At 38.4% G+C, this 25,005-nt stretch overlaps 1 protein-coding gene across 1 annotated transcript; it reads right to left on the bottom strand.

Moving 5' to 3' along the window:
* Window positions 1-1,265: 1,265 nt before the first annotated feature.
* LOC108982757 lies at window positions 1,266-14,363 on the bottom strand. Its single transcript, XM_035684893.1, has 7 exons — window positions 14,200-14,363; window positions 13,693-13,806; window positions 4,713-4,835; window positions 4,395-4,632; window positions 3,312-3,426; window positions 2,930-3,094; window positions 1,266-1,521 (listed from the first exon to the last, which is right to left on the bottom strand). The coding sequence occupies exons 1-7, from the start codon at window positions 14,338-14,340 to the stop codon at window positions 1,485-1,487; spliced, it is 933 nt and encodes a 310-aa protein (XP_035540786.1). The 5' UTR covers window positions 14,341-14,363; the 3' UTR covers window positions 1,266-1,484.
* Window positions 14,364-25,005: the final 10,642 nt, after the last annotated feature.

Here is a 25,005-nt window from a genome sequence, read left to right as displayed (position 1 = left end):
AGGAAAATTCTATCTCCATAGTGGATTGGAATTCGAGTACACTAACTGACTAAAACCTAATTAATCGCTTGATTCAAGAAGTTTCTAAGGTCTAAAGAAATTCTTCTATCGAATTTCTATTCGTTCATTACATAATGTCTATGAATTTCTCATGATTTTTCCCACTTGCATGTTTTCTTATTACAAATTATTAATTACTTTGATGTACTCTTTCAAAGTTCTTACCTTTTGGTATTAAGGTGAGTTTTGGGTGTTTAGTGGATTTTGACCCCAAACTGAGATGTGGCCTTATCTCGTTAGAGCTTCTTTAGATACTGTACTTAAGAATTGAGTAACATCCCCTAGATTATCACTGGGTGACAAAGAGATCAGGTGAAATGGTAACACTCTCAAGTCGATGTTGTTGCCTCTCTACTGAGTAGAGGACACTTGGCCAAGAGCAAGTCGGGTGCAAAACTTGGTTTTACTTGTTACAAAGTCATATGCGATGTCGTTACCCGCAAAGGGAGTTAGGATGTGTGTACGACCAGCTTATGGGGAGCCGTAGTGTGTAGACATTAATAAACAGATATGGCTGGTTAAGTGATTTCAAGTGTTGATTTGGGCCTGGGTCCAGTAAAGGATATATTATGTTGATCTGGGCACTAGGTGCTCGGTGATGTTTACGATGAACCTAGGGTCTTGGAAATCGTATGATTTGGGCACTGGGTCTTCAATGTTGTTTACAATGAATCATGGTTACTTTATTTTGCCTAGAGGTTGGTACCTCGGTATACTTATGATAAACGTGATTTTCCTTTCGTTTACTTGAAGTTTATGCATTATCGTCATTTCTTACATTAACAACTGCTGACAGCTGTTATCAGGAAGAAAGCATCTTTTTTAACCTCCATTCAATCTTATTTATTCTATTATATTGAGTTATGGGAGGCCATGAAAAACTGTAAAATCAACAAATATAGTAAATTTCACCCTCAAATGATCCGTGGACTCCGACTTTATACCAGACCATGTAAATCTCTCTCTCCTTATTTATATTTTATATGCTTAATAAATTTTTATTTCAACGACAAATATCATAGCACCGTATCAATACTCAAGCCATCATCGCGGGCCATTCAACTATATTGATGGGTTCCGATGTTCGAAAAGAAATGCGTCAACAGTCACTCTCACAAGAGTATTATCAAAACTAGACCAATCCTTGCATTTTCTTACGTAAAATTTTCAATGGTCCGGTGTAACTCAATTTGTAGGGGAAAATAAGAGCGGTAAGATGAAAGTTCTATAAGTAGAATTTTGTCTGTGCGTAACACAACATCCCTCCTGTTTTTCAACAATAAACTACTTAAACGACGCTATGAGAGTTGAACTGCTTACATGTACATGTATACAACACATATGTTCAAGACAATGAACATGGATAGCTTACAAACTAAGTATTTGTATACTCATAGAATGCATCCTTCTTCCCAACAATCATCTCATAGCTTGGGAATAATAATCTCTAGAAATCCATTCCTGCAGCAAACAAAATCATGAAGATTAGCTCCTTGTGTGTGAAATAATGTCAAAATAGTACTCATTCTGAATTACAACACTGCCAGTCCTTTATTTACTTTTTTATTTAATGACATGGGAGTGCATTGACTAGGCTGGAAAGCACAGTAAATCTTATAGATTCAAGGGTCACCCTGACCCAAATATCGGTTGTGTCAAGTATGCATGTGGATGTTCAAACAATTATGGTTAAAACTGCTGGTAGAAAACCAAAATAGTTAGTTATGTTAGCCTAAAGATGCTAAATGATATATGTTATTTTCTATAGTGCATCACATTCATGAAGTAGTAAATGAAGGCAACAGGAAACTAATAGCTATATAAATTACTATGACCAACATATGAAATTCATATAAACAATTTAAGCTTATATATATATATATATATATTAGGAGCAACATAAACTGACTTTAAAACATTTTATTAAGATGAAATTTGGCTAGGAACACTGACTGAAGTTTCCAGCTTAAGATTCTAATGGAAGATTAATAGGTCAAACTGTTATTCATCAATAGAGTCAAGAACTTAGAATACTGGTGAAGAGAGTGGGTACCCGTCCATCCAACCGGGGACTAGAAGAATTAAGAACTCCCTGCATGCTGATAGCTTTGGCAACTGAGTTCTTTGAGTAATTCAGCAAGATAAACACATGGGAGAAACTATACAATCCGCATTAGAACATCTCATTGCCTACTTCTTCCTTAATACAATTTCTTCCGCCTTTCAGTTTAATTATTTGTATGTTGTGTACTGTAAATTCAATATCTTGGCCTTATATGGACGATAAATATTCTCTTCATAAAGATAACCACGATTTTTTTATTTTTTATATTATCACAATCAGGTCTTGTGTGGTTGATCCAGAAGACTTTTAAAAATAATAGTCAACTCCTTCTACACTAATGAAAGCCCTTCCCTTTTATTAGTTTGTTTCATTTCACCCAAAATCCCTCGATCATTGTCATAGCTATTATCTTTATGCATGTAGTTCTAGATATGCTCTTTGACAATACAGGGTTAATGTTCAATCCAATTACAAGCAGCCCCTGTTAAAACATTTAAAGAATGTAACATAAAGAATGTAACATTTTTATAGTTAAATATCAAATTAAAAATTCCACTAATGATCTAAAGATTTATAAAACTTTCCACTATAGTTATATATAAGGATCACACTCCATTCATTTCTAATATAAATACCGATTTATAAAGCAAAACATTTTTCTCATCGTATTTCGCATGTGCCAAACGTGTTTGAAGATATGCAATGCCATACAGAGCAAATGTGACATAATTTTGCAGCTAATCATAATATCTGCAGTCCATCCTTCGAGTAGAACAAATGCATGGATATAAAGCTATGACTTACAAAAACTCAGCTGAGATACCATCTTTGTTGACACCAGCAGGAAGCGGCCAAACGACCTGGTATGGTCCTCGTGAAATTTCTCTTTTGTGATACGAGGAGATTGAACCATTTGAACAACCTGCCACTTTCCAGTCCTGGGTTGACCGTATACCCCTTACAGCTAACCTGTCATTAAGTCGCATTCTTCTTATTAGATCAATTTCAAATGTTCAAATTCCAGATTGAGATATTGGTCACAGACTTCGCCAAACAAATCAGGAGTGTGCAAACAGGGCAGTACTACATAAATGATTACATTCACCATTCTTTGCTAGTGTCAGTATTTGAGCCAATTGATACTTTAAAATAACCATTTGCCTTTAAAGAAGAGAATACATCTCACTTTTGGTCATCAACCTCCACTCTTATGTCATTGGTATTGACGCCTGGAATTTCTACCATCATAACATAATTGCGTCCTGATTCTGCAATGTCCATCCTGGGTGTCCACTCAATTCCTGCATGAAAAAGGAAAGATAAAAAATCCACTGGTAAGGCTAATGTAAAGAATCATGCACTCCAATTGAAATTGAAAATAAAGAAACCACATCCTTTTTAAGTCACCACTTATCCCAAAAGTTTAAGCTAATGAGAACAGGTAAATTTAGTTATTTGATTATATCTTAACAATCCTTATTTGTTCTTCAAATTCTACTGAAGGTTATTTTATGTTAGAAGAAGCAATCAAGCTTTAAAAAGACAAAAGAAAACTAAATAGGAAGGACCACTTAATTTCAGTTGCATTCTACCGACAACTCTTCTGGAACCATATTCCATCATTGCACTTGTCACATCATAACCACTAATCCAACCACTAGTGAACCAATTGCAGTGCTCCTAGTAGCTTTCGAAGCACAAAAGTTGTAACTTCAAAAAGTTATCCTTGATGGTGACTAAGATATCATCTTCAAAACACCAGCCAACCCCTTCCTCAATTGTGACTGGCAGATCCTCCCATCATTCAGCCGATCAGAATGAGTGTTCACCAAATCATAAATGGAAAATATGCCAATTTCCACATAGTGCAAACATTATAGTGCAAGACTTGGCGAAACGGGTAGCATCTTCTACCTGGAGGAGAAGCACCACCATCTCTCGACCAATGCTTTGCCCCTAGTGCTGCAGTGGCAAAGACCCCTCCTCTTTTGTAATTAAAAACAAGTATCACCTTATTTTATATTAAAAATAAAGTATTGCTAGGCAATAAGAAAATTTTAGGTCATAGACTCATGGTGAAGCTAGCTATTTAGAGGGTATGAGGACCAAAGATTTGATCTGAAAATTGATCATACCGATTGCCAGCCTGCTCATCTTTAAAAGAACAAGCAGTAAACAACCATGTCTCCACTGCATATATATTTACAAGCCAATGCTACATTCTAATGCTATTAAATGCTAAAGCAGTAAGAGATCCTTAGCTACTAACCCTCAGATTCAGAAGAGTGTATTCTCTTCTCATCATGCAACTTCCTTCTTCCACTTGGTCTAGAAAACTTGGGAGTCTCATTCATGGTCAATATGCAACCTTGCACCATAGGTTGACCAGTGTGTGCCGAATTCGGTTCTTTCCTCTTGGGTCCAGAAAATAATGGTGCTTCAAAAATATTATAAGAGCTCTCATATCCAGAGGATTTGTGAGGCACATCAGACTCTGCTGAAGTGACCTGGAAAAACATAACAAAAACACAACTCAGGTCATCGAAAGTTTATACAACAAAATGGAGAGTAAGAAATTTGAAAACACCTCTTCAATGGAAGCCTGCCTCATGAAATAACCTTGAGAACCAGATCCTTGCCTTGCGAAATGCATCCTATTGTCACACCTTCGGACCACAGAGTCTGAAATGCTATCGCACTTGTGACTCCTCTGAGACAAGGAAGACATGCATAAGTCAACTCAGTGTAATTAAAAGTTGGGATAACAAAATAAATAGAAAAATAATTGATAAGTTTGTATCACCATTTAAGATAGACTATTGCTTGAATGGATGTTGCTGAACATAACAAAAATATTTCTTATAACTTTTCACTTAGAATGCTGCCCGTCAATTTTAAAACTTTTCATTTAAATTTTTAGTAAGAAATATCATGAATTGGTAAAAAATGAGTTGCGGTAATGTTTATTCTACATTTTGCCCCTTGAATCTCATAATCTCATCTAGAGTTACTCGGCCAAGTCCAATAATATTAAGATAAACTGCACAAATGTCTTTGGGTATGCATGTGTGGGGATGTATTTGGAGGAGAAGATAATTTGAGGGGTATATATTATCTATCAGGACTATGTACCCCCAAATGAGGTCATCCTCCCCTGTGAGAAACATACTCCCCTTCCTTGGTGGCGCTCAGGGAAGAGGGATGACCCTCTCGTCCCCCTTTCTCAGCCTCAACCCCCCTCCCCTTTTCCCGTCCCTTCTCTTTGTTTTCCCTATTTGTTTCCCACTCTTCCTTGTTTGTTAGAAATTAGATCTATGGTTTTTGGACCACCTCCCACCTCTACTTGCCCATCTACCCTCTTCTCAACCTCCATACATCCCATAATATAGATCTTATGGTTCTCACACATCAGGCCCAATAGCTCCATACCCTATAATGGCTCTCTTTTAGAAAGGTTTGTAAAAGATTTGTCTTGGGTGATTTTATGAAGAAGTAGTAAGAAGTGTGAAGGAATCGTGGGGCTTAACGGCTATTTGAAGATTGAAACGGTGTGTTGCAATTAATGATACGAGGCTTAATGGCTACTTGAAGCGATGTATTGCGATTAATGATACGAAGAGTTTTGGCAATTGTAAATAACCGTTGCTTTCAGTTGGTTAGTTGTATTAAACGGCTACGTTTTACTGTGTAGCCTTAGTATAAATAATAGATTCTTATAAATGGAAGGGGTCTGGAAAATTATTGAGTGAATTTCGTTGTTTGTAAGGAGTTTGGAGAATACTCGAAAATCTCTCTCAAGGAATCAAAAGTCGATTTCTTGGTTTCGATCTTGTGTTCGTTCTGGGTTCTCGATTTAATGCTTTATTGTTCTTGTTCATGTACATTACTAGGTTCTTAACTCAGGAAGGCCATTACAAGTGGTATCAGCTGGGCGGTCCTTTCATGGCAGATAGTACAAGGGCAGCAGCAGCAGCAGCAGCAATGAAGGCACGGCAAGAAGAGTCTTTACGGCAGCAAGAAGGAATGCGTAAGCAACTATAGGAGCATCATGCTGCAATTTCTAGGATTACAGGCAGGTTAGACCAATTAACCAATATGTTGCAATCTTTAATTGAATCTCACCAGCATTATTCTGGTTCTTTGGGGGGTGTGAATCCTGAAGACGGAACCTTTGGTATGCCACTAAATTTTAATGAAAGGGGTCCCTTGCCTCGGGGAGTCAGATTGGACTTCCCTCACTTTGAGGGAACCAATCCTTCTACTTAGGTGTTCAAGGCAACTCAATATTTTGAGTACCACCAGATTTCTTTGAATCAGAGGCTTCTTATGGCCTATTATCACATGGAGGGTGAGGTCCTCGTGTGGTATCAAGATGTTGCTGATGGTGGCATTTTCAATAGTTGGGATTCATTCGTAAAGGCCCTCTTAGTGAGGTTTGGGCCTACAACTTATGATGATCCCATGGAAGCTTTGACTCGCCTTAAGCAAACTTCCACTGTGGCTAGTTACAAAGCACAGTTTGAGTCTTTATCCAATAGGTTCAAGGGACTGTCAGAAAGGCTCAAATTGAGCTGTTTTATGAGTGGATTGAAGGATGAGATTCGATTGCCTGTTCGAATGCTCAATCCTATCAATTTGAATGCAGCTTTTGGTCTTGCAAAGATTCAAGAAGAGTACTTATGGGCTTCTAGGAAATCTTGGAGAAATAATGGGTTGAGTGGAGGCAAGATCTACCAAGAAAAGGGTGTGGATAGGACCATAGTGCAGAGAAGTCCTATACCAGTCAAGAAGGTTTTCTCTTCTCAGATGGATGAGAAAAGGAAGAGGGGACTTTGTTATCACTGTGATGAGAAGTGGAATCCCACTCATAAATGCAAGAATCCCAATGTTTACGTTTTGCAAGTTGGTTAAGAGGTTTCAAACTCCTCTATGGTGAATGAAGATGAGTTGTGTTTGGGAGATGAAGAGGGACATGTAGTTCAAGAAGAAGGGGAGGAAGGTGTAGAGGTGTCTATTAATGTTATTTCAGGCTGTTCTACCAGCAATGCAATGAGATTGCATGGGAGAATTGGGGCCTATGCTGTTGAAATTTTAGTGGACTTAGGAAGTACTCATAACTTCCTGGATCCACTAGCGGTTCAAGAGGCTAAGTTGAGGATTGAAAGGGATTCAAGCTTGCAGGTCAGGGTTGTTGATGGGACCAAAGTACTGAGTCGAGGAAAAGGTGAAGAAGTAGTCAGGATACAAGGGTCTAAATTTTCTGTCCCATTTCACGTGCTATCATTGGGGAGCTGTGACATTGTTCTTGGGGTGCAGTGGCTCAAAACCCTGGGGCCTATTCACTGGGACTTTACTAAGATGTCAATGAGTTTCGGGTTGGGAAAGGATGATGTAGTGCTGCAGGGAATTAGCACTGGCACTGTTGATGTGCTAATGGGAGACAAATGGCTTAAACCTCATTTTGTAAATGGCCAAGGGTGGATCTTACAACTAGTGGTTGTAGATCAGAAAGCAGCACCTGAGTGCACTCCTGGGGTCATTACTGATTTGTTGAATGCATATCCAAAAGTTTTTTCAGAACCTGTTGGCTTACCACCTAATAGGGCTTTTGACCATCCTATTAATCTTAAAGATGGGGCAAATCCTGTTTTTGTTAGGCCATATAGGTATCCCCATTACCATAAGGCAGAAATTGAGAAGTTTGTTCAAAATTATTGACTTCTGGGGTGGTGAGACCCAGCCAAAGTCCTTTTTCATCACCTATACTACTAGTTAAAAAAGCTAATGGCACTTGGAGGATGTGCAGTGATTATCGTGCACTCAATCAAGAAAGTATCAAATACAAGTTTCCTATACCTGTCATTGATGAGTTGTTAGATGAACTGTTTGGTGCACAAGTGTTTTCTAAGTTGGATTTGAGGGCTGGATATCATCAAATCCGAGTTAGAGAGCAAGACATTCACAAGGGCCAAAACAGCTTTTTTGAATTCTTTGTAATGCCCTTTAGGCTTACCAATGCACCAGCAACTTTCCAAGGGTTGATGAATCTATCCTCATTGAGGAAGTCCCTGAATTTATTCAGCCACTTGTGGCTGTTGATTGTAATTCTGGTTGATTAATGAATGTTTCTATTTCTATTAAAAAGGCAGAGCGGTAAAAAAAGTTGTAAAAATGTATATATATTATTTTCCTTCCTTTTCTCCCTCACTTCCGGCACAAACCCAAACAACCACACAAATGGTGGTCTAACTTATCTTGGTCTCATCCTCATCTCTCCGTCTACTTAGACAAAAGACGCATATTCAGCCTTTGCCAATTTTATAAGAAGTGACATAATATGGATCCCTAGAGAATTTTAATGTCCAAGCTTACCTTGTTTGTACCTTTTCTGCTACATGAAGAGACATATCTCCATGATTTGCTGGTGATATCTCTCCCCATGAATGGTTGCTAGGATCTCTCTCCCTTATCTAGCAGCGCATTATTCTTGCACGTGGTGTAAATGGTATATCTGTTAGTCTTGATAGCTACCAGTTGTATATTTCCATTTGTACTTCCTGTACAGCTAGTAAGACAGCTGTAATGCTTGTTTTTCTCTTATGTAAATGTTATATAAGTAAAATACCATCCATGTATGCGGCAGGTTATTCCTATTATATGGTACCAGTCGTCACAAGAGGAGTTATCAATGACTTGATCTTCTTCTACCTCATCGATCCACCTATGGAAGAGCTGCTTCCCTTGACTTAGTTTCCTCCGAAACCAATCTCCCTGATATATCCATTAAACTAGCCTCCACCAACTATCTCCTCTGGGAAGCATAGGGTGTTCCAGTTTCACGTGGTCATGGGCTTCTCGGCTATGTCACTGAGCTTCCATGTCCACCTTCAAACATTCTTGGAGAAAATGGTGCTCTAACCATCAACCAACTGCAACAAAATGGTTACATATTGATCAACTGATCCTTGGTTGGATCATCAGCTCACTGTCAGATTCTCCTCTCTCTCTCGAGTGTGATCAATAGTGAAACTTCCCATGAAGCTTGGGAAGTTCTGGAAATGTTGTATGGTCGACATGCTTGTGATTGTCTTCAACAAATGAAAGGTGAGCTGCAATCTCTCACAAAAGGTACCTCTTCAATGGAAGACTACCTTCACAAAGCCAAGTCCTTGGCTCTTGCTCTCTGTGGTGCTGGAAAACCCAAGGACGATGATGATTTTATCATATGTTTACTCAAAGTTTTAAGCTCTAAGTTTGACCCCATTGTTGCTGCTATCAATGCTAGAGATAGTTTAACTTCACTTGAGGTAGTCATCAGCAAGTTACGTGATTTTGAGCTCCGTTTATCTCCACTAGTCAAGATTCCTCTTCAGTTGTTTCCTTCTATACTAATCGTACTGCTCCTTCCACTAATTGCAATCGGGGAATCCAATCTGGTTGTGGACGCAATCACAATAATCAACAGCTAAAGGAACTCATGGTGGTGGACGCTCTCAAGGTCGAACGAATGCTTGACATACGCAACAAAACTCAAATCGCGGTGGCGGTTGCACCTCTGTGTGTGGTGGGCGCATTACCTGTTTTTGATGTGGTGATCCAAACCACAAAGCCGACGGTTGTTGTGCCCCTAATGAAAAGGCCGAACAATATCAGGCCTTCCTTGCTATCCAAGCTGGAGATACCACGAGTGGTACTTGGTATCCAAATACTGGAGCTAACCCTCATATGGCTCCTACCACCACCAATGCTCAAGGTATCTTTCCTTACATTGGAACAGATTCTGTCATGGTCAGTAATGGTTCTGGTCTTTCCATCTCTGTTGTTGGTCACTTGAAGTTCCACATACTTCTCTCACTCTCAAAAATGCTCTTATTGTCCCTAATATTATAAAGAAACTTCTCTTGGTATCTCAATTTACCACTGATCATAATTGTTGCTTTGTGTTCTATCCATGGGTTTTATTTATCAAGGATCTGAAGACAAATCAGGTGATCTTTAAAGGCTCGGTCAAAGAAGGCTTGTACCCTTTACATGTCAACCAACTTCTCTCCTATTGGTTTTCAAGCTACAAGATTTTCTGGCACCATGTGACATGCACATTTGGGACATCCCAATTCCAGGATTCTTAAAATTTTACTTCCATGTTGGCCTACTTTGAATAAAAGTGTTAGTTTCTGTGAAAGTTGCACTCTTGGCAAATCTACTAAATTGTCTTTTTCATCTTGTTCTATTCATACTCAAACTTTCCTTCATACACTTCATATAGATGTGTGGGGACCCGCTCCCATCCCTCTTATGATGGTTTTAGATTTTATTTGGTTATTTACTGTTGAAGAATATTCTCGGTACATATGGCATTTTCCCATGGCTCGCAAATCAAATGTCATTCTACTTCCTTGTGTTCTCAATATGTTGGAAACTCAATTTCAAACTCATGTTAAAATTATTCGAAGTGATGGGGTTGTTGAGTTTGCAAACCATTTGTTAAAGAATTACTTTGCTTCCACAGGAATACTTCATCAATTATTTTGTCCTGGAACTCCTAAACAAAATGGTTTAGCCAAATGATGACATCATCTTATTGTTGAAACTGGTCTTACTTTAATGGCTCAGTAGTCCCTACCATCCTAGTTTTTGGACTGCTGCCATTACTACCTTTGTTTTTCTTATAAATCAGTTACCCACTCCCCTTCTTCATGGCAAGTCCCCTTAAGAGCTACTTTGCGAGTGTTTGGTTGTGCGTGCTATCCGTAATGTATTTTTCTCGGCTACTCACCACACCACAATGGCTAGAGTTGCATGAATATGATCTTAGGCCATGTGTATATCTCTAGACATGTCCTATTTGATGAAACCACTTTCCCTTTCTCTACTAAAAAAAGACACGTCTCAAGCCTCTTTGCAATTCTTTAAAGTTAAGACTCTACCCACAGGCCTTCAGAATGTCTCCAATCAACCCACGACCATCACTTCCAGTCCTGTATGCTCTATTGGGCCTTCACTGATCTAGCCCATTCTGCATCATTGCCCTCCTCACCTCTTTTTTCGGTTAACCCAAGTCCCGTGGACCAGCCTGTTCCAGTTTTAACCGAGCACCAATCAGTTTTTGCTTCTCCATCAACATGGGCCATCATTGATGTAGTCCCAACTCACTCATCCCATGGTTACATGAAATCAAGATGGCACACAGAGGCCCAGAGACTTTTTCTCCACATTCCATCCCTTTCCAACATGTTTTGTAGCCAACTTAGCTACTCAACCCTCGAAGCCCAGAACATATAAATAGGCCCTCAAGGTATGGAAGCAAACCATGCAATCTAAAATTGATGCCCTCCATGCCATCCATACATGGACTTTAGTCCCTAAAACCATGGATATGAACTTGGTGAGTGGTAACAAGATTAAAACTCGGGCCAATAGTTCTATTGAACATTACAAAGCCTGTCTTGTTGCACGAGACTTCACTCAACTTCATGGCCTTAACTATGATGAGACCTTCAGCCCTATTGTCAAGCTTGGCACTATTCGATTGATTCTTATGTTGGCACTTTCCCCAAGCTTGGCCACTAAAACAGCTTGATGTGAGTAATGCCTTCTAACATGGTGATCTACAAGAAAAAGTTTTCCTCACTCAACCACCTTATAGTGGCATAACCCCCAACCTCCAAAATGGAGATCTGGAATTCGAAACCCCCTTCCCCCAAATGTATCAACAAAAAAAAAAAACTCCTTGTGCATGGTACATGAAGCTTAGCTCCTACATTCAACATACGGGTTTTCAAAGGTATCCATACAATACATCACTATTTTTCCGTCGTCGAGGCTCCAATATTATTCTTCTCCTAATTTATATGAATGAAATTTTATCACTGGCTCTTCTATTTCATCCATCAACACTTTCTTGTCTCACATGTCACAAGTATTTCACATGAAGGACCTTGGAGCTTTGCATTATTTTCTTGGTATTCAAGTCACTCACAACAATCATGCTCTTATTCTTAGTCAGACTCGTTGCCTACTATCCTTGCTTAAGAAGTTTGGACTTGATGGAGTCAAGCCTATTTCCACTCCTCTAGCTTCAAACATCCAACTCTTTGCCACTGATGGTGTTCCTCTCACGGATCCAACATTTTATCAAAAAATGGTTGGCTCTCCCCAGTATCTCACGTTAACTAAGCCTGATATTCCCTATGATGTGCATTTTGTTTGCCAATTCATGCAGGCCCCTTGTGAACCTCATCTTGTTGTTGTTAAAAGGATCTTTCAATTTTTAAAGGCACACTCAATCGTGGTCTTCACTTTGTCAAAATTCCAATCTCTGCTCTTATTGGCTTCTGTGATGTGGACTGGATGGGTTCTTGGGATGATCGCCGTTCAACTACCAGTTTTGCAATCTTTATGGGTGATAATCTACTATCATGGGGTGCAAAGAAGCAAGCTACAACCTCCCGATCAACGGCTGAAGCTGAATATCAAGCTTTAGCCCCAACCACAACAGAGCATGTGTGGTATATGCACATACTCAAGAATCTTGGCCATTTGTTGCCTTCCCCTATGCTACACCGTGACAATAAAAGTGCTCTCAACATTGCTAAAAACCCAGTGTTCCTCCACCATCACACTAAGCACATCGAAATAGATGTTCACTTTGTTCGTCAACAAGTTGCTTGTGGTGCTATCAATCTTGCTCATGTCCCTAGACAGGATCAAGTGGTCGACATTTTTACGAAATCTTTGTGCAGTCCCAAGTTCACGCCAAACCGAAGCAATCTCTTTGTCGGGCCAATCCCACCTTGAGCTTTGAGGGGCAATGATGAGACACATCTCCATGATTTTCTGCTTATATCTCTCCCAATGAATGGCTGCTAGGATCTCTCTCCCTTATTCTAGTAGTGCATTATTCTCGCACTTAGTGTAAATAGTATATCATTAGTCTTGATAGCTACCAGTTGTATATTTCAATTTTTACTTCCTCTACAGCTAGTATTACAACTGTAATGCTTGTTTTTCTCTCCTGCATACAATCTTTTCCTTATTCCTTTGTTACTTCCCTATGACTACTATTCTAATTTTCTGCAAGATTTTCCTATGTAGTAAAAGTTTATTTTCATAGAAAAAGAAAAGGATGTTTTGTGGGAAATATATTGGATCCCAAGTGCTTGAGAATCCAAATATTAGTTCTATATACTTTGAGGAATTATAAGACAATGGAGTATCTTGCCAACTTTGTTGGAAGATATTTTTTGTTTTTTGTCCGCTTATGAGGTTACTTGCTTTTTGCCATTTTTTAAGGGCCTTTTATGGCCAGAAAAGTAGGATGCTTTTTTTCATATATGAAAAGGCAAGATGTGTGTGTGTGTGTGTGTGTGTGTGTGTGGTATATATATATGCGGCTATATTAATAACTATTGCAACTAGTGTAGATTTTTGTGGGTAAAAGAAAAAGGTTGCTTCAAGACTTGTTAGGAATCTTTTCTCTTAAGGCGACATTTGAATTAAAAAGAAACAAATCATTTACTTGAAAAATTACAAGAACACAATGGTGAGTGAGAAAATGGTAAACACACCTCTTCAATGGTAGCCTGCCGCATGAAATAACCTTGAGAAGCAGATCCTTGCCGTGCAAAATGCATCCTATTATCACCCCTTCGGACAACAGAGTTCAAACTACTACTGCAGTTCTGTTACAGAACGGGCAAATACATAAATCGAGCGATTGAAAACAACAAACTGAAAAGCCAGAGAGAGAGAGAGAGAGAGAGTCATCCTTGGTACAGAAGATTCAAAAGAAAAAATAGAATGGAATGATACTGCAGATAAAGTCACATAACGACCGCAAGTATATGTATTTTCTCTTTGGCTAAAGTGGAAAAATTTTCGTACAACGAAACGCCCTGAGACAGGAGACAAGTTCGAATTTCCGATATATACATACTGGTTTAGCCTAACATATATTTATTACTTTTAATTTAAAATGCCGACTAGCAACATCCTGGAATATATATTTCCTTTCATTTTCTTGCAGTTTCTCGGGATTCAAACGGGGAAGTAGCGAAGAGAGAAGGAAAATATACCATGGGTAGGACGTTGGTGAGGGAAACATCATCAGTACTGGGAGCAAAATGAGCTGAGATCAAGTTGATTCTACGTCTCGCCACTTGAGTCTCCATTGGAATGACTCTGCCAAGCTCAAAGGAATCAGAAGAAAGACCCATAAAACTTGGCAAGAAGCCTATGGATATGTACGCTGATTAAATAACAAGTGGCAGTGAGTGGGTGATATTTTTGGAGGGAAAGAAGTCGACGTATGGGGTAGGCATTTTATTTTGGAAGATATATTGGATGCCACGTGGATCATGAAGCATGAATATCTTTGAAGATCTTTCACAATTTGGCTAGGGATATTTGGCCAAGAAGTAAATATGAATCCGTTTTTTGTTCGGGATAAAATAATCATTAACTCCTTTATCTTTTATCCGTTTGAAATTAGGCTCTTTTCTAATTTTTTTTTTTTTAGAATTAAAACCGCGTATTATTACAATTTTAGATTTAACCTCTTTCATTATAAATCTTGTTCATTCTAATAAACAAAAGACATGTATCACTCTCTAGAACCACCATGTGTTAAAAAAAAAAAAAATCTTACTTAAAAAAATTCAATTAAAAATTATTATAAATAAAAAACAAAAAAGAAAACGATGGGCGGGAGGGACTTAGGGGTGAATAGAAACCGACGAGATGGGATCTTCTTCTTCCTCAAGCCTTCTTCCCAATTCAGCCTCTACAACTCTCTCTCTATGCTCTCTCTCTATCTATTCTCTCAGAAGTAGCTCGCCGCCAAGAGATCCAAACTCTGATCAAGAACTGCCGGAGTCGATATGGCCAATTTTCCTTCTCCCCATCGACTAGCTACAGTCGATATCTCCCCCCCTTTTTCAGACGTCAGTCGGCATTGATTTTACTCAAAAACCACACCGAAGCAAATAGATTTAGCTATTGGGTGGCCAACCTTGTGGTGGTGGCTAACACGTGGATCATCACGGGGTGGCCAAGTTCGGCTACCCCATGGTGTCCTAAGATTCTATCATCCATGGTGGTTGACAGAGGAGTACCTTCTTCCTAACTTTTTTCTTTTTTCTTTTTAAATTAAAAGTATTATAATTTTACTTTTTATTTGAATTTGAATTTTTTATGTAAAAAAAACTTTAATGCACGATAGCTTTTGAGAATGGTACGTTTAGTAGGATATCATACTTTAAACAATGAGGTTATAAATTTTAACCTTGTGATAGTAAAGGGTGTTAATCCTCAAAAAATAATTGCACAAGAACATGATCTCAAACCAGGTAAACACAAAATATTATTGATCATTTATCCTTTTCACTACTTTGACATTGATTTTGAGTTTATCAACTTTCTTCATCAAATTAATTTCTACCGTTTTCTATACCTACGATAAAAGAGTGAGTTTTGCATCGAGTTCTGCATTATTCTTGTAGTTGTGTAGACGGAATTGCCCTTCATTTCAAATTTTTATAGAGTTATTTGCTTATGTAAAAAAACTTATTCGTTGCATATTATCGTCAATTTATATATCTAGTGTGACACTAACTAACCCCAAACCACAAAATTTGTTTAAATATTTGACAGTTCATGGAAAATCTCACTTGTTACTAACACTAGGCCAGTAAAACTTGCGAGGTGCTCACCTTGGGTACGAGCACTTCACCTACCCGTGTTGCTTCTAAGGTGCTCGACTGGGATAGGAACACTTTCCCTCCCTTGGTGCTCAAATGGAGGCGAGCACTTTGCCCCAATGGTGCTCGCATGGTGTACGAGCACTTTTTCTTTCCACTTTGGTGCTCACTTGGCGTACAAGCACTTCGCCTTTCCACTTTGATTGTCGAACTGGCAAGCACTATCCCTTTCCGCATTGCTCATGAGGTGATTGCCGCCAAGTGAGCACTTTCCAGTTCTTTGTTGCTCGCCAAGGTTCCGAGCACTTTGTTGTCGTGGTACTTGCTTGGGATACGAGTTCCTTGCCTTTCCACTATCCTCACCAGGATGGCAAACACTTCCCCTTTTCGCAATGCTCCCAATGCTTGCCTGGGGTACAAGCACTTTCTATTTCACCCTTCCTTGTCAAGGTTTCAAGCACTCGCCTCGGCTACAAACACTATCCGTTTTTCCCATCGCTGCACTTTAACTCCCTTTGGAGCTCACCTATGGTATGAACACTTTTCATTTTTTCTATCATTCGCCAAGAAGGCAAGCACATTAACTCACTCGCATTGCTTCTAAGGTATGAGCAGTTTCCCTCTGTAACATCCCGATCCTATATCATTAGAGACAATTACACGGATATTTTATTAGGTTTGATAATTAGGTTATTATTATTATTATTATTGTTATTATTATTATTATCAGATTTTACATTTATTATTTTTAATAGGATTATTATTTATATTGTTGGATTAAGTGAAATATTTTTATGGCACCCAAGCCCATGAAGTCAGGAATCAGTTTCCACGTTAGGCTCGTTCCATTTTCGTGCTCATGCACGTCTCTTTTCCTCTAGGTTTCCTCTTGATTCATTATCTATATATATATATTTATATTACGCTTATCACTTCGGGATGAAGAAAAACCTCACGCCGCAGACCAAGAAACACTTCGAACCTTGCCCAGCCCATGCTCAGCCCCGCTACCTGTAGTGCCGTCGATCTCGTTAGACCAAAACAGAAACCAACGTCGCACGGAATGATCAGAAGGGCATGACTCTGTTTTACACGCACGGAACAGAGCAAGCCCATGCCATAGCACCGAGCACCACTCAGTGAGACGCAGCAACCGGAAAGGCCACTAGTCGATGACGGAACCACCATCAACCACGGCGACTCCAAGCTGCCCAGATCACGCCGACGCCACCGGCCACCTTAGAAGACACTGGACCATCCCCAGCCGCGAAGACACGCCGCAGCAGCCACGGACGTGAAGGCCGAAGCCTCTGTTTTGCTTCAACGGTAGCCACCTAGAGGGACGTCGAACCACCGACCAGCCACCACAGAAACTGCCGGCCGTCCTAGTCCCGTCGCACCTACTCCCTTCCGGGAAGCCTACTGCCCTCAGCCACCCAGCTCTGTACGTGCGCCTCCCTCTCTCTCGGTTGCACTGCCGCATGGTTCACTTCCTTCGATGTCGCACCACCACAGATGAGCCCCCAGTCGCGACGCCGTGACCCCCGCCAGCAACCCAGAACCGCCGCACGTCAGTCTCTCTCTCGGTGAGCCTTTGCTTCGCGCGTCTCTCTCTCCCGAGCTCTCTGTTTTTCTGCAGAATATATGTACGTATTTGCTTTAGGTTTCAGTTTACTAAGTGTTAGTAGATGAAATTACAAGTATGCCCTTTCTAATCTAGTATCTTGAAGCAGTGTTTTTAAGTATAATTATATTTATAACCTTACGTTTAAGTATATGTTAATTATAAATATTGTTATGTCATTTTAATTAAAGTTGAGTTTAATATTTCAAGTTGAGTTTAATTTTGTTAAGTAAATATATTAGTCAAATGCTCTTTTTATTAAGAAATTGTTTAAGGAATTTAAAATGTGTTTTGAAGTACATTATGAAGCCTATTATTTTAGTTAGTTTTCTTTTATCTATTTAGTCGGATTTTAATAAAATTATTATGTTATATTTTAAAAAGAATTAAGGAATATGTTATGAGTTTTGAATAATATTATGATTAAGTCTACTTTTATTAAATCGAATGTTTCCACCAATTATTTTAGAATTATATATATATATATATATACAGTTAAATTATATTTGAAAGATTAGATATCATATTTCAGTAATAAGAGTTGTTAATTTATTTTGAACGATTTATTAAATGATATTAATATTTATTAGATTTCTTATAAGATTTAATCATTGTGTTAAGAAATGAAACTTATTTTAAGAATTGAAATTTTATGACGTATTTAAATAGTTCAAGTATTCTACTAAGTTTTAATATGTTATCAGTATTTTAAGTAATTTAAATACTATGAATTATCGATTTTAGTGTTAAACAAATATTTGTTTGACTATCTTTTAGAATTCCAAATTTAGCTAAGTAAGATATTAGTATTTATTTATTGTATTTCCAAACAATTTAGTGATAATTATTTATTGAATATAGGTCTCAAGTTACGAAGTATTATTCAAGAAGAAACGCAGCGAGGTAAGTAAATTTGATCATAAATTAGGATCATTACAGTTAGCTTATATGTATGTATTATTCAAACCAGTTCTTTGATAGCCATTATTTATGAACCGCTCATATCACATGCAAGCATGTCATCCAGCATAGTATATGATCATGTCATTCCGCATCATGTTTAAATTCAAAAATTATGATTTATGTATGTAATATGTCATGCATCTCATGTGTATAAGACACGTAAGCCATCTTAATTTCAAGTGTAAGATAAGTTCAGATCAGTTAATAAGATGGTCATTCAGATGCATGGTACCAATGCAGTTCAGTTCAGGGTGGTGTGCAAGCCACGAACTCAGTCGTGGTCCACCATAGTATGCTAGAATACTATCAGCGGTTCCCCTTGCTGCAGCGGGATGTGGGGCCGGTGCACAACCTTGCACACAGGGTTAAGTGTGTTGGCCAGTCAGATAAACCAGTCAGTTAGTTCAGATAAACCAGTCATACATAGCATAAGCATCAGCATGAATAGTCATGAATTTTAAGCTCAGCATGAAAGTTCTTATGAAAATCTTATGTTTATTACGTTTTCGTTATGATAGATTTCTTACTGAGTCATCGACTCATTTTAGTTTATTTTCATGTTTTTAACCACCCAGGTGAAGATGATGATTACGAGCAAGCAGGCCAGGAGTAGAAGGAGCATTTTAGTTTTGTTCAGACTTTCTAAAATAAAATGTGTCTTTTATGACGAATTTATTCAGTTTATTCCTTTAATGTTTTTGGGAAGACATTTTTATTAGACCTTTTATTTCATAATAAATTACTTCAGTTTATTTTTCAATTATGAAATTAGAGAATCGCTTGCCGTGTTTATTTTCATGAAAAATACGTGACACACCTAGCCTACGGGAAGGGGGTGTTACACCCTCCCTTGGTGTTTGGATGGAGGCAAGCACTTTGCCCCCATGGTGCTCGCCTAGGATATGAGTTATTTTCCTTTCCATTTTGGTGCTCACATGTGGTACTAGGCTTCGCCTTTCCACTTTGATCACCAAGGTGGCGAGTATTGTCCCTTTCCGCGTTGCTCCAGAGGTGCTTAGTCCCCAAGCGAGCACTTTCCACTTCGTCGTTGCTCACTGAGGTTTTGAGCACTTTGCCCCCATTGTTCTCGCCTTGGAAATTAGCACTCGCAGAGGTTCCAAGTGTTTTGTTGCCTAGTGCACGAGCTCTTTTTCTTTCCACTTTCCTCACCAGAGTGTCCCCATTGCATGCCAAGGTTCCGAGCACTTTAACTCCCTTTAGGTGCTTGCCTAAGGTACGATCACTTTATCACTTGCAATGCTCCTCTGGGTGGCAAGTACTTCGCCTTCATGGAAAATCAAGTACATAGATTACATGCACGATTCTAAGCTAAATATAATTATTATTTTTGTTTTTGTTTTTGAAAATCTGTATCTGGAAAGCCAATTCTCCAGTCCACATTTACAAGATTCTCTTAATTACTATCACATCTCTGCAATGGTTGTCATTTCTTTTAACCATGTAGTAATTGCTAATCTTTTGTAGAGTTTAAAATAATATCCAATTGGGAGATGAACTGGTGGCAGAGTTTAATAATCCTCGCAAGTGTCACATCCCCAGCTTAGGTTTGTTATTCTTTAATGATGCAGATAAATATGTTTTCGATTCATACAATTATAGCTGCAATATCAAGAGTGAAACTAGAACTTAATGATGTAACCCCTATGATTATTGATATGTTTTTGGAGGGGGCCGGGGGTTGGTGTTTGATCTATTTGTTGTGAACTAGCACGTGTTTTTCAAGTTTCATAATTATTAAAGTTAATGTATTTCCCTAGGATTATTATGTGTTTTTTATTTACTAAATACATGTATGGGTGAGTATTGAGGAGGCTAGGTACCATGTATGTGTACGTACCAAGAAAGTGCGTAGTAATCTGCATTATCTAAAAATAGTCTAAGAGACTAGTATAAATAACAAGGTCATGCACTTGAGAAAAGTTAAGACGAAGAATTAAGAAAAAGAAGATACGTACTCTAGATTATCCAGATAATTCTCTTGTTGTTCTTGTTCAAAATATTCACTTTATTTCCAACAAGTGGTATTAGAGCCAGGTTAGATCTTACCAGGGCGTTAGCACTCAAGCAAGTGGTAGCCAGTAAACACCATGGCGGGTCTTGGAACTTCTCAACCTATTCCTATCTTTGGTGGTGAGAACTATGATTACTGGAGTATCAAAATGAAAACTATTTTTCTATCACAAGACTTTTGGGATGTGATCGAAAGAGGGGTGTTAGCTTCTACAAAAGAAAGTTCTAATGTAATTGTTAAGAAAAATGAGAAACAAAAGGATGCGAAGGCGTTGTTTGTGCTTCAACAAGCAGTGAGTGATGCCATTTTTCCTAGGTTGATAAGAGCCACATCTTCCAAGCAAGCATGGGAGATTTTGCAGCAGGAATTCCAAGGGAATTCAAAGATCAAGGCCATCAAACTTCAAAACTTGAGAAGAGAAATGGAGAATCTCAAAATGAAGGACTTTGCGAATACTATGGAGTATAGCACCAGAATGATTGAGCTTGTAAATCATATGAGAGCATATGGAGAAGATATTACTAAGCAAAGGATTGTTCAGAAATTCTTGATTAGCCTCACTGAAAAATATGATCATGTAGTGGTATTGAAGAATCCAAGGACTTGTCTATTTTAACCATTAAAGAACTTATGGGATCTTTGTAGGCACATGAGCAAAGATTGATCAGAAGGAGTGGATAGTCTCTGGAGAATGCCTTCCAATCCAAAGTCAACCTGAAGAATCCAAAATTAGGTGACTACAAAAAGAAGAATAAATGCCAATTCAAGGGTGAAACTTCTCAAAAGAAAGACAAAGGGAAGGCTAAAAATGATGAATTTCCACCTTGCGGTATCTGCAAAAAGACCAATCATTTTGGAGAGAAATTATTTTCACAATGTGAAGCCCTTATGTACAAACTGTAAGAAGTTTGGTCATAAAGAAAAAGATTACCGATATATGGAAAAAGAGCATCAGCCTAACTATTTTGAGGAGGATCATGAGCATTTGTCTTTACTTGCCAAGCTACAGTAGAAGAAGTCAATAATACAGTGGTTGTAGGAATCATATGGCAGTTAAGGAGAGCATCTTCATTGACCTAGATCTTTTTGTCAAGACTAAGGTTAAGATGGGGAATGGTGATTTGGTGGAGTCCAAAGGCAAAGGTACAGTGGTTGTTCAAACAAAGAAAGGTACTAGATTCATTAAAGATGTTCTTCTAGTTCCTTCTTTACACCAAAATCTGTTAAATGTTGGTCAGATGATGCAACATGGGTATTCTTTGCACTTTGAGGGAAACTTGTGTAGAATTTTTGTTGAAAAATATAATGTGGAGATTGTTGAGGTAAACATAGGAGGAAGTATAAACTTTCCCTTTGTTTTGCACTGTCCTAAAGCTATGGCAGCTTCAATTGATGATTCAACACTTTGGTATCAAAGATTTGGGCCTTACAACTACAATGCCTTGAGGCTTGTTCATTAGAAATGTATGATCAGTGACTTACCTCTAGTAGAAGCTAAGAATGTTGTTTGTGAACGATGTATGCTAGGCAAACAACATAGACAATCTTTTCCCTCTGGCAGTGCATGGAGAGCCACAAAACCTCTTGAGCTTGTGCATACTGACGTGTGTGGTCCTATGAGGACACCCTCTAAAAATAGAAATAGGTATTCCATGCTATTTATAAATGATTATACTAGAATGATAGGAGTGTATTTCTTGAAAGAAAAATTTGAAGTCTTTTGTTTCTTCAAGAAGTTCAAGCAGTTTGTAGAAACTTAGATTGGTCACACGCTAAAAACTCTTCGAAGGGATAGAGGGACTGAGTACAACTCACATCACTTTGATAAATGCTGTGAAGAAGGAGTTGAAAGTCAGTTGACAATGGCTTATACTCCATAGTAGAATGGAGTTTCTGAGAGGAAGAGCAGAACTGTTATGAGATGGCAAGATCCATGCTTCATGAGAAGAACTTGCCAAAGATGTTTTGGGCAGAAGCAGTTAACACTACAGTGTACTTGCTGAACGGGTGTCCTACCAAAGTTGTGCCTAATCAAATTCCAATTGAACCTCAGAGTGGTAGACAACCTTCAGCAGGATATCTAAAAGTATTTGGTTGTGTGTGCTACATTCATGTACCATCTCATAAAAGAACCAAGCCAAAGGAGAAAGCAGAGAAGAGAATTTTCTAGGCTATAACACTCTTTCAAAAGGGTACATAATTTATAATCTTGAAACAAAGAATCTCATTACAAGCAGGGATGTTGTCTTTGATAAGCATGCAGTCTGGAATAGGGAGGGAGAGTAGGTAACAAGGTCGAGCATCACGATTCCAAAGTAAAATTTTGCTGAAGACCAAAATGTTGTAGATGAAGCAAGAGAAACTTCACAAGTGACTGAAGAAGAAGACTTTTCCTCACCAGAAACAACACCTAGGAGGATGAGACCTCTGAGTGAGATTTATGAAAACAGTAATTTCTCTTTCATGGAGCCTAACAATTTCGTAAAGGCTTTTAAGGAAGTTAGGTGGATTAAAGCCATGGAGAAGGAGAAAGATGATCAAGAAGAATAATACTTGGGAGTTGGTAAATCGCCCTATTGACAAAGAAGTAATTGGGGTGAATGGGTTTACAAAAGTAAACTAAATCTAGACATGTCCATTCAAAAACACAAGGCAAGGTTCGTAGCCAAGGGCTATGCTCAACAATATGGAGTGGATTACAATGATTTTTGCTCTAGTTGCTCGGTTAGACACCATTTGAACCCTTGTGGCACTTGAAGCTCATAAAAGCTGGAAAATTTACCAGCATGATGTCAAGTTAGCATTCCTTAATGGAGAACTTGAAGAGGAAGTTTATATTAATCAACCTGAAGGTTTCATGGAGAAAGAAGGGAATGTATTTAGGCTAAGAAAAGCCTTGTATGGACTCAAACAAGCTCCTAGAGCTTGGTATGGAAAAATTGATGGCTATTTTGTACAACAAGGGTTTGTCAAGAGCAAAAGTGAGCCTACACTCTACACGAAAACCCAAGGAGAAGTTGACATTCTTATTGTTTCTTGTATGTGGATGATCTGATTTTTACAAGAAACAACTTAGCCATGATCAGAAGATTCAAGAATTACATGACGAGTTCTTCCAAGATGAGTGATTTGGGGTTCATACATTGCTTTCTTGGAATAGAGGTTTGTCAAGAAATAGAAGGCATCTTCATTTCACAGAAAACGTACACAGAAGATATGCTGTTAAAGTTCAAGATGCTTAGATGCAAGACAGCTGCAACTCCATTGGTTCCAAGTGAGAAGTTAAAGAAGGAAGATGGAGTCAAGAAAGGAGATGCTGGAATTTACAGGAGTTTAGTTGGTATTTTGCTTTATTTAATTGCCACTAGACTTGACATTATATTTGCTATAAGTTTGCTGTCTAGATTTATGCGAAGTCCAAGTCAAGTCCACTTTGGAACTGCAAAGAGAGTCCTCAGATACTTGCAGGGAACAATTGACTTTGGCATTTGGTACAGGACTAGTTCTAATGCAAAGTTAGTTGGCTATACTGATAGTGATTAGGTAGGATCTTTAGATGATATGAGGAGCATCTCAAGATATTGTTTTAGCCTTGGCTCAGGAATACTTTCTTGGAGTTAAAAGAAGCAAAACAGTGTGGCACAATCTACTGTAAAAGATGAGTATGTGGTAGCAGCAGGGGCTACAAATCAAGCAATTTGGCTGAAAAGAATTTTGGGTGATATGGGAGAAAAGAAGTAGGGTTCGGTTGAATTATACTGTGATAACAAGTCAGCTACATCGATCACAAAAAATTCAGTGTGCCACAGTCAAACTAAGCATATTGCCATCAAATATTACTATTTGTGTGAAGTAGAAGCAAGTGGTGAAATTCAACTCAAGTTTTACAACATAGAAGAGTAATTGGCAGACATTTTTACAAAAGCCCTTCCAAATGACAAATTTTATTTTTTCAGAAATATGCTTGGAGTTACTGGAAAACACATTAAGGAGGAGTATTAAAGTTAATGTATTTTCCTAGGATTATTATGTGTTATTGATTTACTAAATACATGTATGGGTGAGTATCAAGGAGGCTAAGTACCATGTATGTGTACGTACCAGGAAAGTGCTTAGTAATTTGCATTATCTAAAAATAGTCTAAGAGACTAGTATAAATAACAAGGTCACGTACTTATGAAAAGTTAAGATGATGAAATAAGAAAAAAGAGATACGTACTCCAAATTATCCAGATAATTCTCTTGTTCTTGTTCAAAATATTCACTTTATTTTCAATAATAATCAGAAGAGTTTTGTTTGGGATGAAGATAATTATTCGACTATGGCACTCACTCCTGAGATATAACTTTTATGACCAGGTGACCGAGCGAGATCAAGGCTAGGCAATCCACACATGATATTTGGCATCATCATGGGCGAGTCTTCTCCAAGCCTCACCCTCGAAGATGCCTCAAACGTTTAGCACCGCGAATGGCCCACCTCTTCCAGTCGTGATCTCGGAAGCTCCAAGATTACCGCCCACTCGGGAATTGCAAGATTGGCCTATTGTATATGACTGCCACT

This window comes from Juglans regia, chromosome 1, assembly GCF_001411555.2.
Source record: "Juglans regia cultivar Chandler chromosome 1, Walnut 2.0, whole genome shotgun sequence".
Classification (NCBI taxonomy): domain Eukaryota; kingdom Viridiplantae; phylum Streptophyta; class Magnoliopsida; order Fagales; family Juglandaceae; genus Juglans; species Juglans regia.
The sequence above is the reverse complement of the archived record's forward strand: the minus strand, read 5'-3'. Positions and strand labels throughout refer to the sequence as shown.

Coding starts and splice junctions, on each gene's coding strand:
- LOC108982757 (XM_035684893.1), bottom strand. CDS start 14,340: ATGGGTCTTTCTTCTGATTCCTTTGAGCTTGGCAGAGTCATTCCAATG. Junction 4,633..4,712: donor GGCAGGCTTCCATTGAAGAG/GTGTTTTCAAAT, acceptor ATGTTTTTCCAG/GTCACTTCAGCAGAGTCTGA. Junction 1,522..2,929: donor GGTATCTCAGCTGAGTTTTT/GTAAGTCATAGC, acceptor TGTTTGCTGCAG/GAATGGATTTCTAGAGATTA.